Source organism: Alligator sinensis, unplaced genomic scaffold, assembly GCF_000455745.1.
Source record: "Alligator sinensis unplaced genomic scaffold, ASM45574v1 scaffold611_2, whole genome shotgun sequence".
In the NCBI taxonomy this organism is placed as follows: Eukaryota; Metazoa; Chordata; order Crocodylia; family Alligatoridae; genus Alligator; species Alligator sinensis.
Window position 1 is genome coordinate 203,937 of NW_005841869.1, and position 18,800 is coordinate 222,736.

Below are 18,800 nucleotides of genomic sequence, written 5' to 3' on the forward strand. Positions count from 1 at the left end.
GGCCGGCTATAGGCACAGGAAGGGTAGTGCTGGCCCTGTCAGCCCTGGAGCTCACCGAGGATCCCAGCAAAGGGGCTGGAGGTTTGGGGGCTGGGGAAGACCAGCTTTCTCACCTAACGCATGGTCGTCTTCTCTGTGCACACAGATTCTGATTAGAAACAGAGCTACTGATCTGGATGCCCGCATGCACGATGGGACCACCCCTCTGATCCTGGCTGCCCGCCTGGCTGTGGAGGGCATGTTGGAGGATCTCATCAATTGCCATGCAGACGTCAATGCCGTGGACGACCTAGGTACTGCTTTAATCCAGAACATGAGACCCTCTGTCAGGGATTGATGTCAGGGACTTGTAGCTGGTGTTTTAACCCCTCACTAATGCATGCTGTCTTTCACCTGCTTCCTCCACAGGCAAATCAGCACTGCACTGGGCAGCTGCTGTGAATAATGTTGAAGCTGCAATAGTGCTGCTGAAGAACGGTGCCAATAAAGACATGCAGAACAATAAGGTAGGTGGTCTGGGTGGGCAGATGCGGTGCTTCCTCAGGCAAGTCATTGGGAGGTGATTTTTTTCCTAAGACAGAAGGCTGACTTCCAGATGCTCTGATGCATACCTGGTTTTTACGCCTTGTGAAGTTAATGGGAGTTGAGTTGAAGCAGCAGCCCAAGAGCTGGTCCATTAGGTAGTGAGATCCATGCAGTGGCAGATATGGGGTAAGCCATAAATGGGAACTTGCTTACCTCCCAACAGGCAGTGAGAGCTTGACTGTGCGTGAGATGCAGGAAACAATTCCACAGAATTGAAACACAGAGGCTTTCCTCAAAGTCTTGCTCTGAACCTAACCAGAAAAAGAGTAGCCAATACACGCCAGGCCAGGGCATGACCCACATCCCAGATCCTTGCCTCATCTTCCAGGTGCCCCTTTTGCAGCTTGTGTCCTTCAAACTAGAGCCACGCAGGGTGCTTGCTAGTCTGCCCCTGCCCTTTGCCTTTGCTTGGGGTCAATCTGCTGAGCCTAGCAATTGCTTAGGCAGCTACTGAGCTTCCTAGTTAGTACCAGTGTCTACAGATCTAACTAGGAATGTGAGGGCTGTGCTTATACAGGAAACCAGTAAGCTCAGGCATTTCAAAACAAACCATGCTTGCCACATTTCCAGGAGGAGACGCCGTTGTTCCTTGCGGCCAGGGAGGGGAGCTACGAAACGGCCAAAGTCCTCTTGGACCACTTTGCAAACCGCGATATCACGGACCACATGGACCGGCTCCCTCGGGACATCGCGCAGGAGCGCATGCACCACGACATCGTGCGGCTGCTGGATGAGTACAACCTGGTACGGAGCCCGCCACTGCACAGTGGGCCGCTGGGCGCCCCCACCCTGTCCCCTCCACTCTGCTCTCCCAACAGCTACATCGGCAACTTGAAACCCGCTGTGCAGGGGAAGAAAGCTAGGAAACCAAGCACCAAGGGCCTGAGCTGCAACGGCAAGGATTCCAAAGACATCAAGGCCAGGAGGAAGAAATCACAAGATGGAAAAGGCTGCCTCCTGGATAGCTCCAGCGTGCTGTCACCGGTGGACTCCCTGGAGTCACCTCATGGGTACCTGTCTGACGTAGCTTCTCCCCCGCTGATGACCTCTCCATTTCAGCAGTCGCCATCCATGCCTCTGAATCACCTGCCGGGCATGCCTGATGCCCACATGAGCATCAATCATCTCAACATGGCCGGGAAGCAGGACATGGCCATGGGCGGCACCAGCAGGATGGCCTTTGATTCAGTGCCTCCACGCCTCTCCCACCTCCCTGTTTCCAGCCCAAGCACGGTGATGAGTAGCACCCCTATGAATTTTTCCGTCAGCGGAGCTGCCAGCCTCAATGGGCAGTGCGACTGGCTGTCAAGGTTGCAGAACGGCATGGTCCAGAACCAGTATAACCCAATGAGAAACAACATGCAGCCGGCGACCCATCAGCAGAACCAAGGCCTTCAGCATGGCATGATGACCTCCCTGCATAACGGCATGCCCACCACGACCTTGTCGCAAATGATGAGCTACCAGGCTATGCCAAACACCCGGCTGGCCTCCCAGCCTCATCTGATGCAGCCCCAGCAGTTGCAACAGATGCAGCAGCAGCAGAATTTACAGCAGCAGCTGCAACAGCAAAACATGCAGCCGCCACAGGGGCCGCCGCCGCCGCCGCCGCCGTCGCAACAGCAGCATCACGGCGCCACCTCGAACGCCAGCGGCCACCTGGGCCAGAACTTCCTGGGCAGCGAGTTGAACCAGTCAGACATGCAGCCGGTGAGCAGCGGCTCCATGGCAGTGCACACCATCTTGCCGCAGGAGACCCAGATGCTGTCCACGTCTCTCCCATCCACCCTCACGCAGTCCATGACCACCACCCAGTTTTTAACGCCGCCCTCCCAACACAGTTACTCCTCCCCGTTGGACAATACGCCCAATCACCAGCTGCAGGTACCCGACCATCCTTTTTTAACACCTTCCCCCGAGTCACCGGACCAATGGTCGAGCTCGTCGCCTCATTCCAACGTCTCTGATTGGTCAGAGGGGATTTCCAGTCCTCCCACGAGTATGCAGTCACAAATGGGACACATCCCAGAGGCCTTCAAGTGAAGAGCGTGTCCCAAAGACAATGACACGCGGTGAGACGGGGAACTTTGAAAAAGATTTCAAAAAAATAAAAAATGCCTAGGGACATCGGATGCTTTGACAGAAGGATCCTTTTTATATGTTTTTATACAAAATAAAGAAACAAAGTTTAATGTTTTTTTTTAGTATTTATTTATGTACATTTTATTTTACATGAAAACACTGCCTTTTTATTTATATGTTCTATTGTTAACTCAAGATGGGACACTTCACTTGTGCTCAAAAAATTCAAGAACATTAGATTTTTTTAGATTGTTTTTGGGGGGTGGGGAGCATTAATAAGTTGGCTGGACGTTTATGTAAAGCTATAAGCAATGATTCGTGATTATGAAATGCCATTTATTTATTTTCTTTTTCCTTTCAAATCCAGAAAGTTATGTTGGGGGGAAAAGAGTGGGGAATATTAGGTAAAAATGCCACCCCTTGAAATAAATATAAATTAAGTATAAACTGTTTTTTTTTTTAATACTTTAAAATGTTCCCTTGGCTTTTAACTGAGAGAACATTTTACGGTACCAGTCATGAATCTTTGTTTAAAGTTTCAGTATTATATAGTTGTACATTTGTCTTAATACATAGGGGTTCTTGTTCTTTCTTTTATAAATACATATATATATTTAAATACTGTCTATAATCTAAATATCAGGATTACAGACCTGTGATAACAGGGTCTAAGCTAAAAACTCTTCATAAACTTACTGCTGCCTAAAGGAATGGAATATTTGCCAAACCTGTTGAAAAAGCAAGTCCACAGTTACTGAGTCAATGCAGAAGAACAAACTTAATTTTCCCTTGAATGTCTTATACTGAGTTATTTTTCTATTTTCAACTGATTGAACAACAATAAAAAAAAGGCAGGATTTGGCCTTTCCGAATCGCATCCTTATTTTAAGGATGGCACCTCCTACTTTAAAGGGGGCATTTCAGTTACTATAGACCAATTCGAGCAACAAGTAACTGAGCACTACAGCACCCGGCCGTGGGATAGTGCTCATCCTTGACATCCAAGTTCCTTTGGAAACCCTGATCTTCCAGGTTTTCCAGTTAAGGGGTGTCAGGCTTGGGTGTAGCCCTGATTATTCACAGGAGGGCGAGAGACGCAAGCAGATCCTGGGTGGTTGGGCCTGGGTTTTTTGAAACGTTGACACGTTGTTCTTGCTAGTTTGGAGTGAGGCATCTTGTTCATGTTGATGTACACTCTTGTGGAGACGGGAGAGGGCTGTGTAACATATAGTATAAGCCTGTGGCAGAGTTAATGTTTGTAAATAAGTTTGTTTTTTTTTTAAAAAAAAGGTGGATTTTGTTTCAAAAATCTAAATGAACAAGTCTTAAGTATATTGCGCTGATTAGAGGTGTCAGGATATCGCTCTCTCTCTCTGGCTCTCTGCAAAAGGAAACCAAACACACTATGAACATGTTCCCGTGTAGGCTATCCATCCGCTGGACTAAAATGCAGTCGACCCAGGAAACCTAAGAAAAGGGAAACGTTCCTCCTCTCTGTTGCTCAGAAGGCCACGTTGGATTTCAGTTCCCCCAAGCACAAGGCTCGCTGCAGTCCCGTATGCATTCATCTCTTAGTACAGAAGCATTTTGGAGCATTGTTATTGTGACATCCCTAATGCGGGTGATTTAAACATCACGTGGCGTTGAGTCTTCCTATGTTTTATAAACTAGAGTGTAGTTTACAGAAAAGAAACCCTCTGTAATAAATGTATCTACCGGCAAAGTTGTAGTTTGCAAATATGATGTATTTTTTTGGTTAACTGATTTGCAATAAATGATGCTCGCAGGCATCTAGATTTTACTAAAACTGGAATTAGGGTCTTTTTTTTTTTTTTTTGCTGCAAGTTGTTACAACTCTGTGCTGGCCACGTGGCCCAGTGCGTGCTCCTCATTGACAATTAATATGTGCATGAAAATTGTATGTCTCTGAATAAAACAATGACCCTGTTTTTTTGCCGAACTCAGTCCAGTCCTGTTAGGGTCAGTAAAAAAGAATGCCGCTGATTTCAGTGGAAATTGGAAATGAATCCTGGATTCAACACTCCTGGTGTCTTCACTGGAGGTTTTACCTAAGTGTAGAGCATCAGAGAGGATTACTGTGTGAAGCTCTGATCCTGCCATGGGAACTGTATTACTGGGTTTCTCATTGACCTGTGGGCACAGTGAGGTCATAAGTGGTCCCCACTAGATCTGGTCTAAAATGGGACAAGTCGGGAAGACTGTTTTAAGAGCTTCTTATATGGCTGCTTCAAGTCTTCCCCCCCTCCCTTAAATCTTCCACTGGAAAAATGATCCCTTTTACCAAAAATGCCAATTTGTAGGAGAGCTCTGGCAAATTGGTGTGAGAGCTAAGAGTGCTTGAGAGTGCATGGTTTCGATAACAGAAAATATAGGGGGGAAACGATGCATGGGGGTGGAAGAATAATTCACACACTAAACAGGGCACATGGGAAAGCTTGTCTGTATAAACAAGGCGAAAAGCTATTGAAGTCTGAAAGGGGGTTAATAATTTCACAGTGTCTTTCATTTTCAGTTTGAGGCTAAGTGAACTTTCACCCCCCAAAAGTAAAAATGGCGACCGCTGTTTCTGTTGCATTTAAATACTTAAATATTTAAGTGTTTAAATAATGTATAGATATGGTATACTTTCATAGTTTCGTTATTAGATAGTGTAATAGATGATGCACCAGTCTATTACATATTACACAGTTATTACATAAACACTTCAATATGCAAAGAGCCCTGATAACTGGAAGTTCCTAACAAGTCAGAATAGCGTTCGTGGGTGTTTCCCCCTCTCTGGCCCAAACAGACTTGGGAGGGAAGTGTCAAGTGGCTGCACGTAGCTACAAAGAAAGCCCCCTGGAAATGCATTCACCGACTGCCAGGCATTTTAAGCACAAAGTTGTTTGTGCGATCCTTTGCAGACAAATGGGAACTGTAACCCAGCCTGCAGTGGGGAAAAGGGTCTCCACAAAAGCTGTCGCCAGTGCTCAGACTCCTGAGCCCAGCCATGTTAATTTGAAGTGTAAGAGAAACACCAACTCCTGTTTGCATCGGTGAGATCTTCGAGGCAGGGACATTTCTCAAGCGTTGTACAGAGCTGAGCGAAGTTGTCAGGACTGGAACAGTGAAAGGGAAACACAACTGTGCTGCCCCATCCAAATGAGAACAGCCTGAGAGGTAGTGGGGGTCATTGTTGCCTATGGTTTGTCCTACACACAAGGAACCAGCCCTTTGCTCTTACTTCACTAGCACTTTCCTATTTGCCACCCTCGGTCCAGAGCTGGCTACATGTTTCTGCATGCAGACTGTAAAGGCTTTGAAGTGAAAGGTAATCAAACCATCAATGGTCCAGTATTATATGGCAGTCAGGTGGTAAAGGGGAGATCCCACCCATCTTGAAGGTGCTGGCATTCTGTAAATACCCCGATGGTATTTAAACCATATCTATACATAAACCCACCGAGTTAATCAAACTCACGTGTCCCCACAGAACAGCCACTGGGGCAAATCCTGGGGAAGACCAGCCTTGCTCAGCACTTCAGGCCTATGTAGGTAAATGGCATTTGACAAGCTGGTTTCTAAGAATGTCCTTACCAAAGAGAGAGATGAAAGGCACTTTAAAAATCATAGTGCTGCCTCTAGTTCCCACACCGGCTTCAAAGGGCTGCCTGCCCTGCCCGGACAGGGCTTTGTAGATATTACCAAGCTTTAACGATCAAGCGCTCTTGCACTGATAATGACCCTTGATTAAGATTTTGTTTAGGTCACGGGCATTTTTCCTCTTCTAGGTCTTTTGTTCAATTCAGCATAGGACAATGCCAGCCCAGTGGAAACACTTGTCTGCAAACTGTTGCGCAGGAGACTCATCCTTCTGGATGAAGAATGGCTTCCTCTGGAAAGGTGCTATTTCCATGTGCAATACACCCTCAAAGTGGAGCCAGAACACAGGCCAAGCTCCAGTTAAATCTCTCGCCGTGTGTACAGGACTATTGGACATGGTAGCATTGATACAGCCTATTTCAAACCTTCTCTAAAGCTACGCTCCAGATTCTCAAACTGCAACCCTGCAAATCCAGACATGGCTTGAAGCCTCCTCGTTAAACTAAGCACGTTGCAAGATTATTTAGTAGCTGCTAAGACTGAAATAGTTCCCTGTCCCTCTCAGCAGTGTTTTCATTCAGTTGCTCCAAAATGGTTGTTGAGGGGCTCGGCTTCTAAAAACGAAGCATTCCAGCAAGCCGATCACCCGCTGCAGGTCCCTGAGCAATTCTGGCTGGCCCCATTTGGTGAATGAACAAAATGTCTAGTAGAAGAGTTAGTTTTATAACTCTGATTTAGTTTTAGAAGTGATACAGAGATGGGCCTAACAGCGTATCTCTGGTGAATGCAGTGCTACAACTCTCGCAGGAGTACCTCCTGCCTGTCTGCCCCATGCTTGTACAGTACTCAGCAGCATGGACTACGTGTCTGAGGGTTTGCTGTGCTACCACGGCCCAGGCAATAAGTAATAACAGCGGAGAAACTGGCACTGGGTGCTAACGCAGATCCCCCAGGAACGTTAAATGTGAAAGCTTGAATGATGTTCTGGGCTCTGGAGAGCCTTCTTGTTAAGCGCCCGTGCTATGAGTGCATGGCACATGTCTGAATGCGGGAGCCGAATGGATCTGAAAAGTCAGATTTTCCCCTTCGGTGCTCTTCGGAGGAGGCACCTGACTGAGCTGAGAACGTGTTTCTCAGCATCCTCCTGGCTGGAAGTGGGTGCCGTGCAGCGGAAGAAGCAGAAAGTTTGCTGACACGCGTTTCCCCGTCAGGTCCACACGCAGTCCTCTGCCTCTCTCTAGCGGGCCTTCTTTGCACATGCAGCCGCCTCTTCCACAGAGATGAGTCGAAGGGGAAATAGGAGAGCAGGAGGCTTTGCGTCTACACTCAGTGAAACCTTGTGGGGCTGAGCAAACCTGAACGACACTTCCAGCCCGGCTTTGTGACTGTGGTCCCACTGAGACTCACCGCCCTGGCTTCGTAGGAGGGAAAGGCGGTGCGGGCGAATGTCCGATACACGTAGGCACAGAAGAAGAAGCATAAAGGCACGCTGTCTAGGGGCTAATTTGTGGGTTTAAGATTTGCCCGAAACACCAGATTCAGTGCACGCGACATCAGGCAGGGAAAATAAAGGCGCCGCGTGACTTGTAGCCGGACATGAGTGTCATCCTGTGATCGAGCATGTCGTCATCTCGTTTCCATCTCCCCTCCATACTGTCTTCTTCTAGTCTGGTCACAGAAAAGCCCCTTGCAAGATGGGTTATTTTTTCCGTATATATATATATGTGTGTGTGTGTGTATATATATGTATATATAAACTCTTCTATATATATATATATGTATATATCTATAAACTCTTCTATATATATATTATATATATCTATAAACTCTTCTATATATATATATATGTATATATATATGCTTCTTTTTATATATATACACACACACACACTTTACAAACTTTATATATATATATATATAAAGAAGAGTTTATAAAGTGTGTGTGTATATATATATATATATATAAAGAAGAGTTTCATCGGGGTGCAGATGGAGGGGACCATCGTGGTCCTTGATGCAGCAACTCTGGCTGGAGAGGGGGGCTGCACCTTCATCCTAATAGAAAAGGCCACGCTCAGCATCATCGTCTGCAGCAAGACTAGGCTGCAGGCCATAATGGGGCACGGGGCATTGCTCAAACTGGGGTCAGCACGGGGCTGAGGCTGCTCCGTGCTGCTGCCAGGGATTTGGTGGACAGCCCTTCAACTTCCCCAGGTGGGACTCGAACTGCATACTCTGCCTTCCACCAACCTGTCTCCCGCGCGCGCATGCGCCCACTCCCGGGCTGGTCTATTTGCGCCCCTTAAAGGGATGCCGGTGTTTCTGTCCGCCGACGCCGCGCAAACCAGGCCTTGAAGAGAGAAGGAGCGTCGCGCGTGGCGTCATCGCGTACAGCGCGTGACACGTCGGCGGCGGGGGAGCCGGATGTGCCAAGATGGCGGACGTCGGCGCGGCGGAGGGGGGAGGCGGCGGCGGCGGCCGCGCCGGCGGCTGCTGAGAAGCTCGGGCCTTGCCGCGGGGCCAGGTAACGCGGGGCGGGGAGCGGAGCCGGGGCTGGGCCTGGCAGCGGCGTCTGGGTACTCCAGCCCGGGCCTGGCGGTCCGAGACCCCCCCCCCCTTCCCTCCACCCGGGTCGGGCCCGGCTTCCCTGTGCCAGCGAGGCCTGGCGCCTTCCCTTGCTCGTGCAGCAGTCGCGTGGTTACGGTGCAGGCCCCGCGCAGGACAACGGGCCGCGCCCTGATCCTGCGACTCGATCCGTGCAAACGCACGTAGGTCTGACTGCAGGATGACAGGTCGAGCTGTGAAGGTGTCCAGAGTGAAGAAGCAGTTGTTTCTGGGTCTTCTTGATAACCCAGACTTCTTTATCAGCGATGTGGACGACGGGGTGAAAAGCAACCTGTTCCAATTTGCTGATGATACCACAGTTTGGGGTGAGGTGGGCACGCTAGCAGGGAGGGAGAGACTGCAGCAAGACCTGGATAGGTTGCAGGGGTGGGCTAACAAAACCAGGATGCGTTTCAATACGGACAAGTATTATAGTAACCGGCAGCACGCTTACAAGATGGGAAACTCCCTTCTTGAGAGCAGGGAGGCAGAAAGGGATCTGGGAGTCCTCATTGACTCCAAGATGAACATGGGCCGACAGTGCGAGGTCACGGTCAGCAGGGCTAACCGGACCCTATCGTGCATCCACAGGTGCATCTCAAGTAGGGCCAAGGAGGTGATCCTCCCCCTCTACGTGACGCTGGTCAGGCCACAGCTGGAGTACTGCGTCCAGTTCTGGCACCCCACTTCAAGAGGGATGTGGACAGCATGGAGAGGGTCCAGAGGAGGCCACCCACATGATCCGGGGACGGCAGGACAGACCCTACAACGAGAGGCTACGGGACCTGAACCTGTTCAGCCTCCACAAGAGAAGGCTGAGGGGGGACCTGGTGACTGTCTATAAACGCACTAGGGGGGACCAGAAGGGTTTGGGGGAGACCCTGTTTCCCCCAGCGCCCCCCGGGATAACAAGGAATAACGGCCACAAGTTGTTGGAGAGCAGGTTTAGATTAGACATCCGTAGGAACTACTTCACAGTCAGGGCGGCTAGGATCTGGAACCGACTTCCAAGGGAAGTGGTGCTGGCTCCTACCCTGGGGGTCTTTAAGAAGCGGCTTGATGCCTACCTGGCTGGGGTCACTTGAGCCCAGTTTTCTTCCTGCCCAGGCAGGGGGTCGGACCTGAAGATCTACAAGGTCCCGTCCGACCTGACTTCTGTGATGCTTTTGATAGCTGAAAATACCTCGAGGTACACGCCTTGCTCTGACCCTGAGATCACCCAATAGACTGCTGATTATGCTTTTGCTTAATTGTGCTGCGTGCACACACTATTGACCGACTCTAATTTTAACTACCTAATTTGGTTCATGTTGTAGTGTCACACACAGATGCGCGCGCATGCACACACACACACAGATGCACCCCCCCGACTAGTTGGTTCATGTTGTAGTGTCACACACACACACACCGACTGATTTTTAACTACCTAATTTGACACACACACCGACTGATTTTTAACTACCTAATTTGTTTCATGTTGTAGCGTCATTGGATGGACGTGCACAAACAGTATTGGGAGGAAGATGTGTGTGTGTGTGTGTGTGTGTGTGTGTGTGTATTCAGCACGTTGAAAGTGTCAGTTCTCCCCGGTTCATTTGTCACTCCTCCGTGCCAGCATTTATTGAGATATTCTGCTGTAGTTGTTGCCACAAGCACCACTCAGAAGAGATTTTTTTTTTCCAGAATTTACCAAGACATGTTACATATTAGAGTAGAATCCTCTTCACAGGTGTAAGACAGCTATAAAATGAATAAAGTCTTGTTAAATTTTATTTAGCCAGCCAGACTTTGGGGTAATTCGTCATCCCGGGCCTTTCACACATCTGGTTCATCAAATTTCATGAAGTGTTAACATAGTTGCACTGGCTCTAGTTTGGGTGCAAATCCTGGTTTGTTGCATAAATAGCTCTCTGCTGGGATGCCACACGTGACATAAAATTAGTTACAACAACACGATCCTTCCTTCTTAAGTGATTTGAGTGGGACCTACAGGTAGTAATCACCCAAAGGAGTTTGAGATGGAGAACATTCCTTGCATAAATCACTGCGTGGTTTAGTAGAGAATTTTTATGAGTAATACATGTCAGAGAGAAGAGTTTATTCTTCCAAAATATTCCTTATGCCAAACTTTTATGAATTAAGTGACTTGGGGCTATATGATGATATTAGCCAGTGCAATTTCCGTTTAGAATTATGTCCGCTATCTATTTGTATGCCAGAAAAATAAAAGGTAGATACTCTTGTTTGTTGTGAACAGTAACTGAGAGTTAGATGTAGTTGTGATGCCGTAGCCCTTGGGATGTATTTTAATATTCAGACAGTAAGACCAATACATGCATCTCTTCATGGAGCTAAAAGGAAAATGAAGGGGTAGAGGCAACCCTGTAGTACGGTTCTTGAAATTGCATTTCAGTCTCAGGAACGAGTCTCTCTCGTGAACTCAGAATAGAATTATTTTTCCGATTAGGTAACCAGTTCTATAAATGTATTGCCAAATATTGCTTATTACCTGAACAATCCTATTGATTTTTTTCTTAGACCCTCAGTCTGACTTTCCTAAAAGCTTTTGGTAAACATTCCAGCTATTGCTTTGGTTCTTTACAGTTTATGCCTCTTTTTAGCTGTGGAACAAATGTATTAGGGGTACATTGATGCTCTTGTTTGTTTTGTTCTTCTTCACTTAGGCTTTGTTTGATGGGAAAGTTTGTGGGTTGTTTCCCTGCTTTATAACACAAGGTGTGGATTAAACTGATTTTTAGCAGTACAGCTTGCTTCATGGCTATTCTTATTCCAGTTTAAAGTAGCTTATGTCACTCAAAAGGTGTTTGAGCTAAAACAAAAACCTCACTCCTGCACTTAAAATGAGTGTCAACATGGGGGTATAACAACTATGGTAATACAACTCTCAACATACTATTATACTGGTAAAACGCAACCTGTTGGCAAGGCTGTTTACCCAGTGTTTCAGTAACCCTTTCTGGGTTTGTCAGGTCAATTTTTGTGGAGCTGCAAGGTTTCTGTACTCACTAGATGGCTAATATTTTATAGGCAATTGTGTGTTATCGCCTAGTAAAAATTTTGAAACATAAGTTTCCACCCTAGATAAAGCAACAGTTGAATTAACTTTGAGATTGTATGGATGCTTTGTTTTAAAGAAATAGATTGTTTCTAGTATCAGGGTTTTTTTGTGGGGAAAAGTATTTTTTTTCCATATGGCTTCTGTTTAAACTACTACAGTGAATATTAAAGTGTTTGCACCTTTTCTGCTGTGTGTGATCTGGTCATTAATTTTGATTCAGTGAAGCACGTGTTGTCTTGGGCTGACCTAGTTCAGAGTTGAAGTCTTTGCTCAGGTGGTCCATGAAAGAGAGAGCAAGAAGCTTAGAAAAATTAGACTGCGTGTTCACTTTGCAGTAGCTAATTACTGGTCCATATCAGAAAGAACAGTGAAGACATTAGCCTTTTTTTTCCCCCCTGTGTACGTGATAAAAAGCTGTAAAGAGCAAAGTCCACATGAGAAATTTGGAAGCCACCACCTGTTTTACAACAACTGATTTCAGTGTCCAGTTTGATTTTTTTTGTGTAAGCCAGAAATAAACATTTTGTTCAAAAAAATTAAGCAGTGTTTTCCACTTGGATTGTCTTGATAAGTGCTTTAGCTTGCTGGTTCCTACCTTGCTATGTGTTGCATGATGCTATCTAGTACATTTTTTTTTTTTTTCTGTTCTTTGTAATAACATCACACAATACTGAAGTTGTTAGTTTGGTAAAATAAATGTACGGATAAGTCCAAAGGATTTGTTTTCCAAGCGTATGGAAGCAGAAGCTGCTGACAAGGCAGGGTTTGTTGGTCATATCCTGGTTGGCACTGGTTGTACCTGGCTGGAAAGCTTTCACCTAGATATCAGGGCAGAGACGCACGATAGCAATATTTAACGCTGTCTTTGCAAATGTTCCTTGTCATGGATTAAACAGGAAGGTGTGTTTATAAAAAGACTGTAAACGGCAAACTAAAGTAATGCCCACAACTAATGAGCCTCTAAAGTTAGGCAGCCTCTTGCCTAGAAATTATTTACCCCCGCCTTTACAAAAAGCTGTTTACTTTGACTATAAGGACAGATGGATTGGCCTTTTGGGCCCCTAACAACTCTCCAGCCCCTACTTAAATGATTCCTCTTTTAAGAGGAGCTAGGTTACTGTGACTGGAGCCTACAGGCACTACAATATTGTGAGTAAATGATCCTGCTGAGCAGAAACCAGGACAGGTTGCATTGGGAAATCATAAGGGCTTCCCTGGTTGTGGCTTATACTTTGTGCCTTAGAGCTTTTAATTAGTGGCCTTTACAAAATATATTCAGCTAGATATTTTTGTAAAATTTACATTTTGATTAAACCAGAAACCTCTGAAAGAGGAGGTGAATTGAATCCTTTTGGTACTGCTGCTTCCCTCTCCGCTCCTCTTGCTCAACCACCCTATTTCAAAACATTAGCAAATACAGGAGAACAGTCTTAATAATTCTTGATAACAAAGATTGTCAGAGACTCTTTTAAAATGTTGGGTTCTAAGTGCTAAAATGCTGTACAGCTTTTGGTTGCCTTTTGGATAGATAACTAAAAGTAAAAAATGTCATAGCAGTAGTATGAGATTTCCCACCACAATGAGAACTGTACTAATAGCACAAGTCTAGAAAATGAAACCAGTATGTTTTGCCAAAAAAATTCCAGAACAGGGCCAATAGTAAGGCCTCAAACTTCAGATAAATGACAAATTAAGACTTTTTTGTGGTTAAGTATTATAAATGGAAGAAGACCAGGCTTTCACTTATGAAAAACGTTGTTGTGAAACTTCCTGTAACTGATACTACTAGATTGAAATGGGGGGCGGAATATTTTGGAAATGGTTAGTAAACAGACATTTCCCTCTCTGTTCCATATGGGTACACATTCCTGTAGCGATGTAAATAACAAATGCCTTTTAAATGGAAAAACATCTCTCTCTTTCTCTCTCATTATATAAAAACTGGCTCCTTTACGCTGAACTCTGTAGTGAAATCTCACACTGTCAAAACTCTACCAGCAGCCACACCATCATGTTAAGTTTTTTATCATAAGTGTGCTGGATTATGTATAACGACAAAGATTTTAAGTTCCCTTTTTAAAATAAGGGACTTTTAGTAAATATCCTTTGTAAGTACCTGTCGGTGATAAATGTAGGAAGGACTGTTGTGAATAACATTTTTGTTTGTGTGGCTTAGTTTCTGAAAGTGGCACACTTCTCACTTTACTTGGTGTCTAAGACTCCATTCATCAGAGATTTCTAATGTTTGAGCACAGCTCAACTAAAATAGTTTCTTCCAAAGTAAGAGAAGATGATGCCATTTCTTACTGTGAACTCTTCCTAGTACCTTGCACTGGAGCAGCACCACTACCTGGTGTTAACAATGGTAGGATTACTAAAGCAGACTGATTATTACCAACATTTTTTAAACAAACACGTCTAATCCTGCTGAGAGCAAGTCTAGAGAACATGAGACCGCTGTTGGAGTTGTTGCAGTGTGAGATTTCACTAGAGAGCTCAGTGTAAAGGAACCAGTTTAAATGATGTGTGGTACATGTCTAGAAACAATTCTTTATATTTTTTTAACATTGTTTTTAAAAACAAGTTGGCTCTGTGCCACTAGGCAAATTGCTATGCACAAAAATTAATTTGCATTTTGGAAAAAGCATCTCTTTGCTTTGAGGTGTCCCTTTTTTGTAGCAGCAGATCCCTTTCTAAACACTTTCAACTTCCTCCTTCCCCCCTACATGTGGTACTGTATTTTTTTAAAGTGCTGAATCTGCCTATTGTGAACTGAGAAATTAACTTGCCTTATGTTTTCTTTTTGCAGTGTGGGGAAGAAAAAAAGAATACGTCTACAACATCTGTTAGTTCTCCAAACAGTGTGTGACCTTGCTGGGAGCTGATCATGCAGCCGCCTCCACAGACAGTGCCAGCGGGAGCTGGGGGACCGCCTCCTGTAGGAACCGCTCGGAATGTGTATTGGCGAAACAGCCCATTCAGCAGGCGGGCAAACGTGCCAGTCTCGGCAGCACTTGCCCCAGTGCAACCTGTGACGGACCCTTTTGCATTTGGCAGACAAACTCCACAGGGTTCTCCACTAGGTAATCCATCCAAAGGCAATCCGCCAGTCATGCCAGGTCCTCCTCCCTCAGTGTATCCTCAGCCAGCTGTTCTGCACAAAGCTCCTTCTCATGCAGGGGATAATCCACACGAACTGCGTGCATCTTTACCGGCACCTGTCTCTCAACCGGGAATAAATTCTAATACCTTTTCTAATGTGTTGGCTTCATCGCCGGGACATGATTTAAATAGTACTACAGAAATGCAACCCAATGCAGAATTTGGACTCCATACCCCTTCAGCACCACTGCATTATAGTCCAGGAATGATGCTTGAAAATTCTCTCGGCGGACATGTAGGAGTAGGGCCTGCACCAAACAGGCCTCTAAGTATACAAGAAGTAAATCGAGATCCAAGTAACCCTAGTGCAGTACCTGCTACGACACCATTCTTCCCTTTTGCAGAAACCCCCCCATCTCAGTGGAGACTCGTTCAGGGTAACACTCAGCCTCAAGTTCGAAATTACGCGCCCTACGCTGAGCCATCTTCTCAGAATGCTGTTCATAGCATGTCTCACCCTTCTGCTGGTGGTTCAAGTTTGCATCTGGCTCCTGGACATCAGCAAAGTGCCATGCAAGCTCCTTTGCTTGGTGGCAGTGACAAGAATGGGCAAAGTGGCTCTGCAGGAGGTAACCCCCAAGTGAGCAGCCTTCAGCCTGAAAATATGGTTAGACAGTCTGTAGAAATGACTAATACTTGGCTGGCTCAACCTTACCCTGAGCAGTTTTACCCGCAGTCCCTGTTACCAGACTGTGGTTTGGTAAACCCCACCACTCAGGAAAGTAACCTGAAAAACCAATCTCAAGCTGCATCTGAAACATCCGGTGGACATGTTCCCAGCAATCCAGATTCAGGAACTATCTCCATGTTTTTCAAAGGGGATGAGGCAGAAAATGAAGAAATACTTTCATCAGAAATAAATGATCTGGCTAGTAAAGCTGACTTTGATGCTTGTCACCAAAGTTCAGGACTTGTGTATCACCCTTCTCTCCCTCCTCAACAGGTAGTAGCCAATATTCAGTCTCAGGCACCAGTTAGTACAGGCTCTGCTAATGAGCGTGTACTAAAGGGAATGGATGTCCAATATTTTCTGAGAACTGTGAGCAGCCCGCATGAGGCCCAGACTGTCCAACATTCTGTGCATGTTACAGATGACAACACAGACGTTAGCAAAGCTCGTGGGAATGTTGCGCCGCAGTATGAAAATGTCGAGAACCTGGAGTGCGTTCAGAATCAAGAAGTTCTGCCGAATGAACCACAGAATAATCCTTTGTCCTCAAGTGTAGGATCTGATCTATACAGGTATGGATTGCCCCCAGGGCCTTCACTTCCAAAGAACACTATTGTGAGCCATGCAGAAGGAGGACCAAATTTGGAAGCACCCGATTCGTTACCTCATCCCATCCGACCTGACAGTGTATCCTCAAACTACAGCAATGTTAGCCACAGGAGCATTTCCAGCTCAGCGAGACCTCAGGAGCTCGATGGTACGTTCATTCAGCAAGAAAGCGGGAAGCCTGATGAAGAGACATCTGCCAGTTTCTTTAAGCAGATTGACTGCTCCCCTTCGGGAGGAGATACAAGTGAGCCCAATATAAGCAAGAACTACCACAGAAATCTGTCCCAGCCCCCAACTCCAAGTCCCCCCAAGCCTACGGGAATCTTTCAGACAAGTGCAAATAGTTCCTTTGAACCGGTGAGGTCCCATGGGGTTGGGGTGAAGCCTGCAGAGATTGACCAGGCAAAGATGGTAGTTGAGCTAAGGGAGAACCACCCAAACAAAAAGAATGCCAAGAAAACTACAGCTCTGACAGCTGCCTCCCCAGGGAATCTCGAACAGCCGCCAGATAATCTGGAAACTCTCTTCATTCCCCAAGCACACCCGCTGCCTCTTGTAGTCACGGCAGAGCATGGAAATGTGTTGCAGCCTGGCGTTGGGCCTGGCGTGGAAAACGTTCAAGCGGTATCTGAGAAAAGGCCCTCAACAAGAGCTCAGGGAGCAGTTAAGAAGTGTGACAGTCCAGCAACCACTCTGTGGGCTCATAACGAACTGCCCAACTTTGGGGGTAATGTTCTTCTGGCACCTGCTGCTCCAGCAGTATATGTACCTGCTAAACAGACGGTGGAAATTATTCAGCCACCTGAAGAGGGGCTGTCGCATCAGCAGCCAGATAAACCAGGCTCTGTCACTGTGCAACCTTCCCAGGATGGAAATGTATCTTCTGAGAACTTGGAGAATCCTCCCAAAATGGGAGAAGAGGAAGCACTCCAATCTCAGGCAAGTTCAGGTTATGCAAGTTTGCTGTCTTCTCCACCCACGGAGTCTTTGCAAAATCAGCCTGTCCTGATTGCTCAGCCCAATCAAAGCTATAACTTGGCTCAGCCAATTAATTTTTCCATTTCTCTATCTAATCAGCTAAGGAATGAAAATAATCAGTTGCTGAAAGATCCTGGAGTTGGAGATAAGCCTGTTGCAGGCCTCCAAACTCTGCATGCTGGTGGGATCCACTCCGGGGAAAATGTGTCATTGCCTGTGGTACAAGCTGGATCTTTAGCTAATGCACCTCCACCTACTACTAATCTGTCAAATGCTAATTTATTACAAAGTCCTAGTAGCGCTTCTGAAATTGCACCTAATCAGTCCACAAGTCTATTGATGCAACTTCCATCTCAGATACCACTTAATGTAGCTCCAGAAGGTCAAAAGAATGTTAATTCGGAAAGTCTTATTCCAGAATTGGCTACTATGCCAGGGGCTAATTCATCAGTGCCCCCTGGGACAAGTCTCCCTAGTGGAAATGCAAGTGTGTTAGTCCCACCAGCGAATTCCATGGTACCTTCTAATAATTTTGCAAATCACTCAAATAGTAAAGAAGAAGCTGCTGGAGCACTTGACTTTACAGTTACGTGGACACTGGAGAGAAGTAATACAAGTAATTCAGGACAGGTGCAAAATCCGTCTCTGTCTGGTGGTCCAGCATATTCTCAACAACCAGCCAATCGCAGTAGCCAGGTGGGGCTAGAGACGCATGACAAACAACATTTTTATCAACAGGTCACGAAAGATGTGCAGCATCAGGTTCCATCGGACAGAGCCACGCAGGGCACATTGCCTTCGCAGCAGCAAATGCAAGCTGCTCCAATGCCACAAGCAGTACCTTCTGGGCACTCTTCTGTTCCTTCAAATTACCAGGTGGCTCCAGGTAGTAAACCCATGCAAGCACCACAGCAGCATGACAATCAGGTACCGAGTAATAGGCACTATTCTCTGGGTCCCCAGGAGGCAAGTTCAACACAGCCACCAGCCAGGGCTGCTCAGCCAAGCTCTGATAAACAACCATTGCCTGTTCCATCATCAAGTGCTTTGACCACATCAGCAGTTGCTACTACCACCCAGCCAGTCATGCCAGCCACACAGCAAGAGCCACAGTGTCCATTGCCACCACAGACTCCTCAGGATGCCTTTGGTCCACCACAAAACCCTTACTACTATTACAGACATCCTTATGATGCTTATCAGCAGCCATATCCACCATCTTACCCTGCTGTGGATCCTAGAGCAGCAGCTCACCTTTATTATTCGGTAAAGTAAAAATGTCTTTCCTTACTTTGTATGGCTTAAATATATATAGCAATTGTGGGGGGGGAATTTCAGTTCTGACTTCTGACTCTTCGTTGGTATAGCGATCGGCAGAGTAGAACAGTTATTCACTTAGGTTTAACTGTAGAGAAATTCTGAATG

At 46.2% G+C, this 18,800-nt stretch overlaps 2 protein-coding genes across 7 annotated transcripts in view; both read left to right on the plus strand.

Moving 5' to 3' along the window:
* The window catches only part of NOTCH1 (notch 1), a 61,834-nt gene extending 59,053 nt beyond the window's left edge, over nt 1–2,781 (plus strand). The window contains exons 32-34 of the mRNA XM_006016864.3: nt 146–293; nt 409–506; nt 1,156–2,781. Of these exons, the coding sequence (XP_006016926.3) occupies nt 146–293; nt 409–506; nt 1,156–2,628 (1,719 nt within the window). The 3' untranslated portion in view covers nt 2,629–2,781. The remainder of the gene's footprint in view (nt 1–145; nt 294–408; nt 507–1,155) is intronic.
* A 5,895-nt stretch (nt 2,782–8,676) lies between these two features.
* The window catches only part of SEC16A (SEC16 homolog A, endoplasmic reticulum export factor), a 34,666-nt gene continuing 24,542 nt past the window's right edge, over nt 8,677–18,800 (plus strand). For 5 of the 6 annotated variants that reach the window (XM_006016865.3, XM_006016867.3, XM_025193683.1 and 2 more), the window contains exons 1-2: nt 8,677–8,797; nt 14,766–18,641. In XM_006016865.3, coding sequence (XP_006016927.1) covers nt 14,844–18,641 — 3,798 coding nt within the window. In that variant the 5' untranslated portion in view covers nt 8,677–8,797; nt 14,766–14,843. The remainder of the gene's footprint in view (nt 8,798–14,765; nt 18,642–18,800) is intronic. The other variant, XM_025193700.1, reaches the window with a different exon arrangement.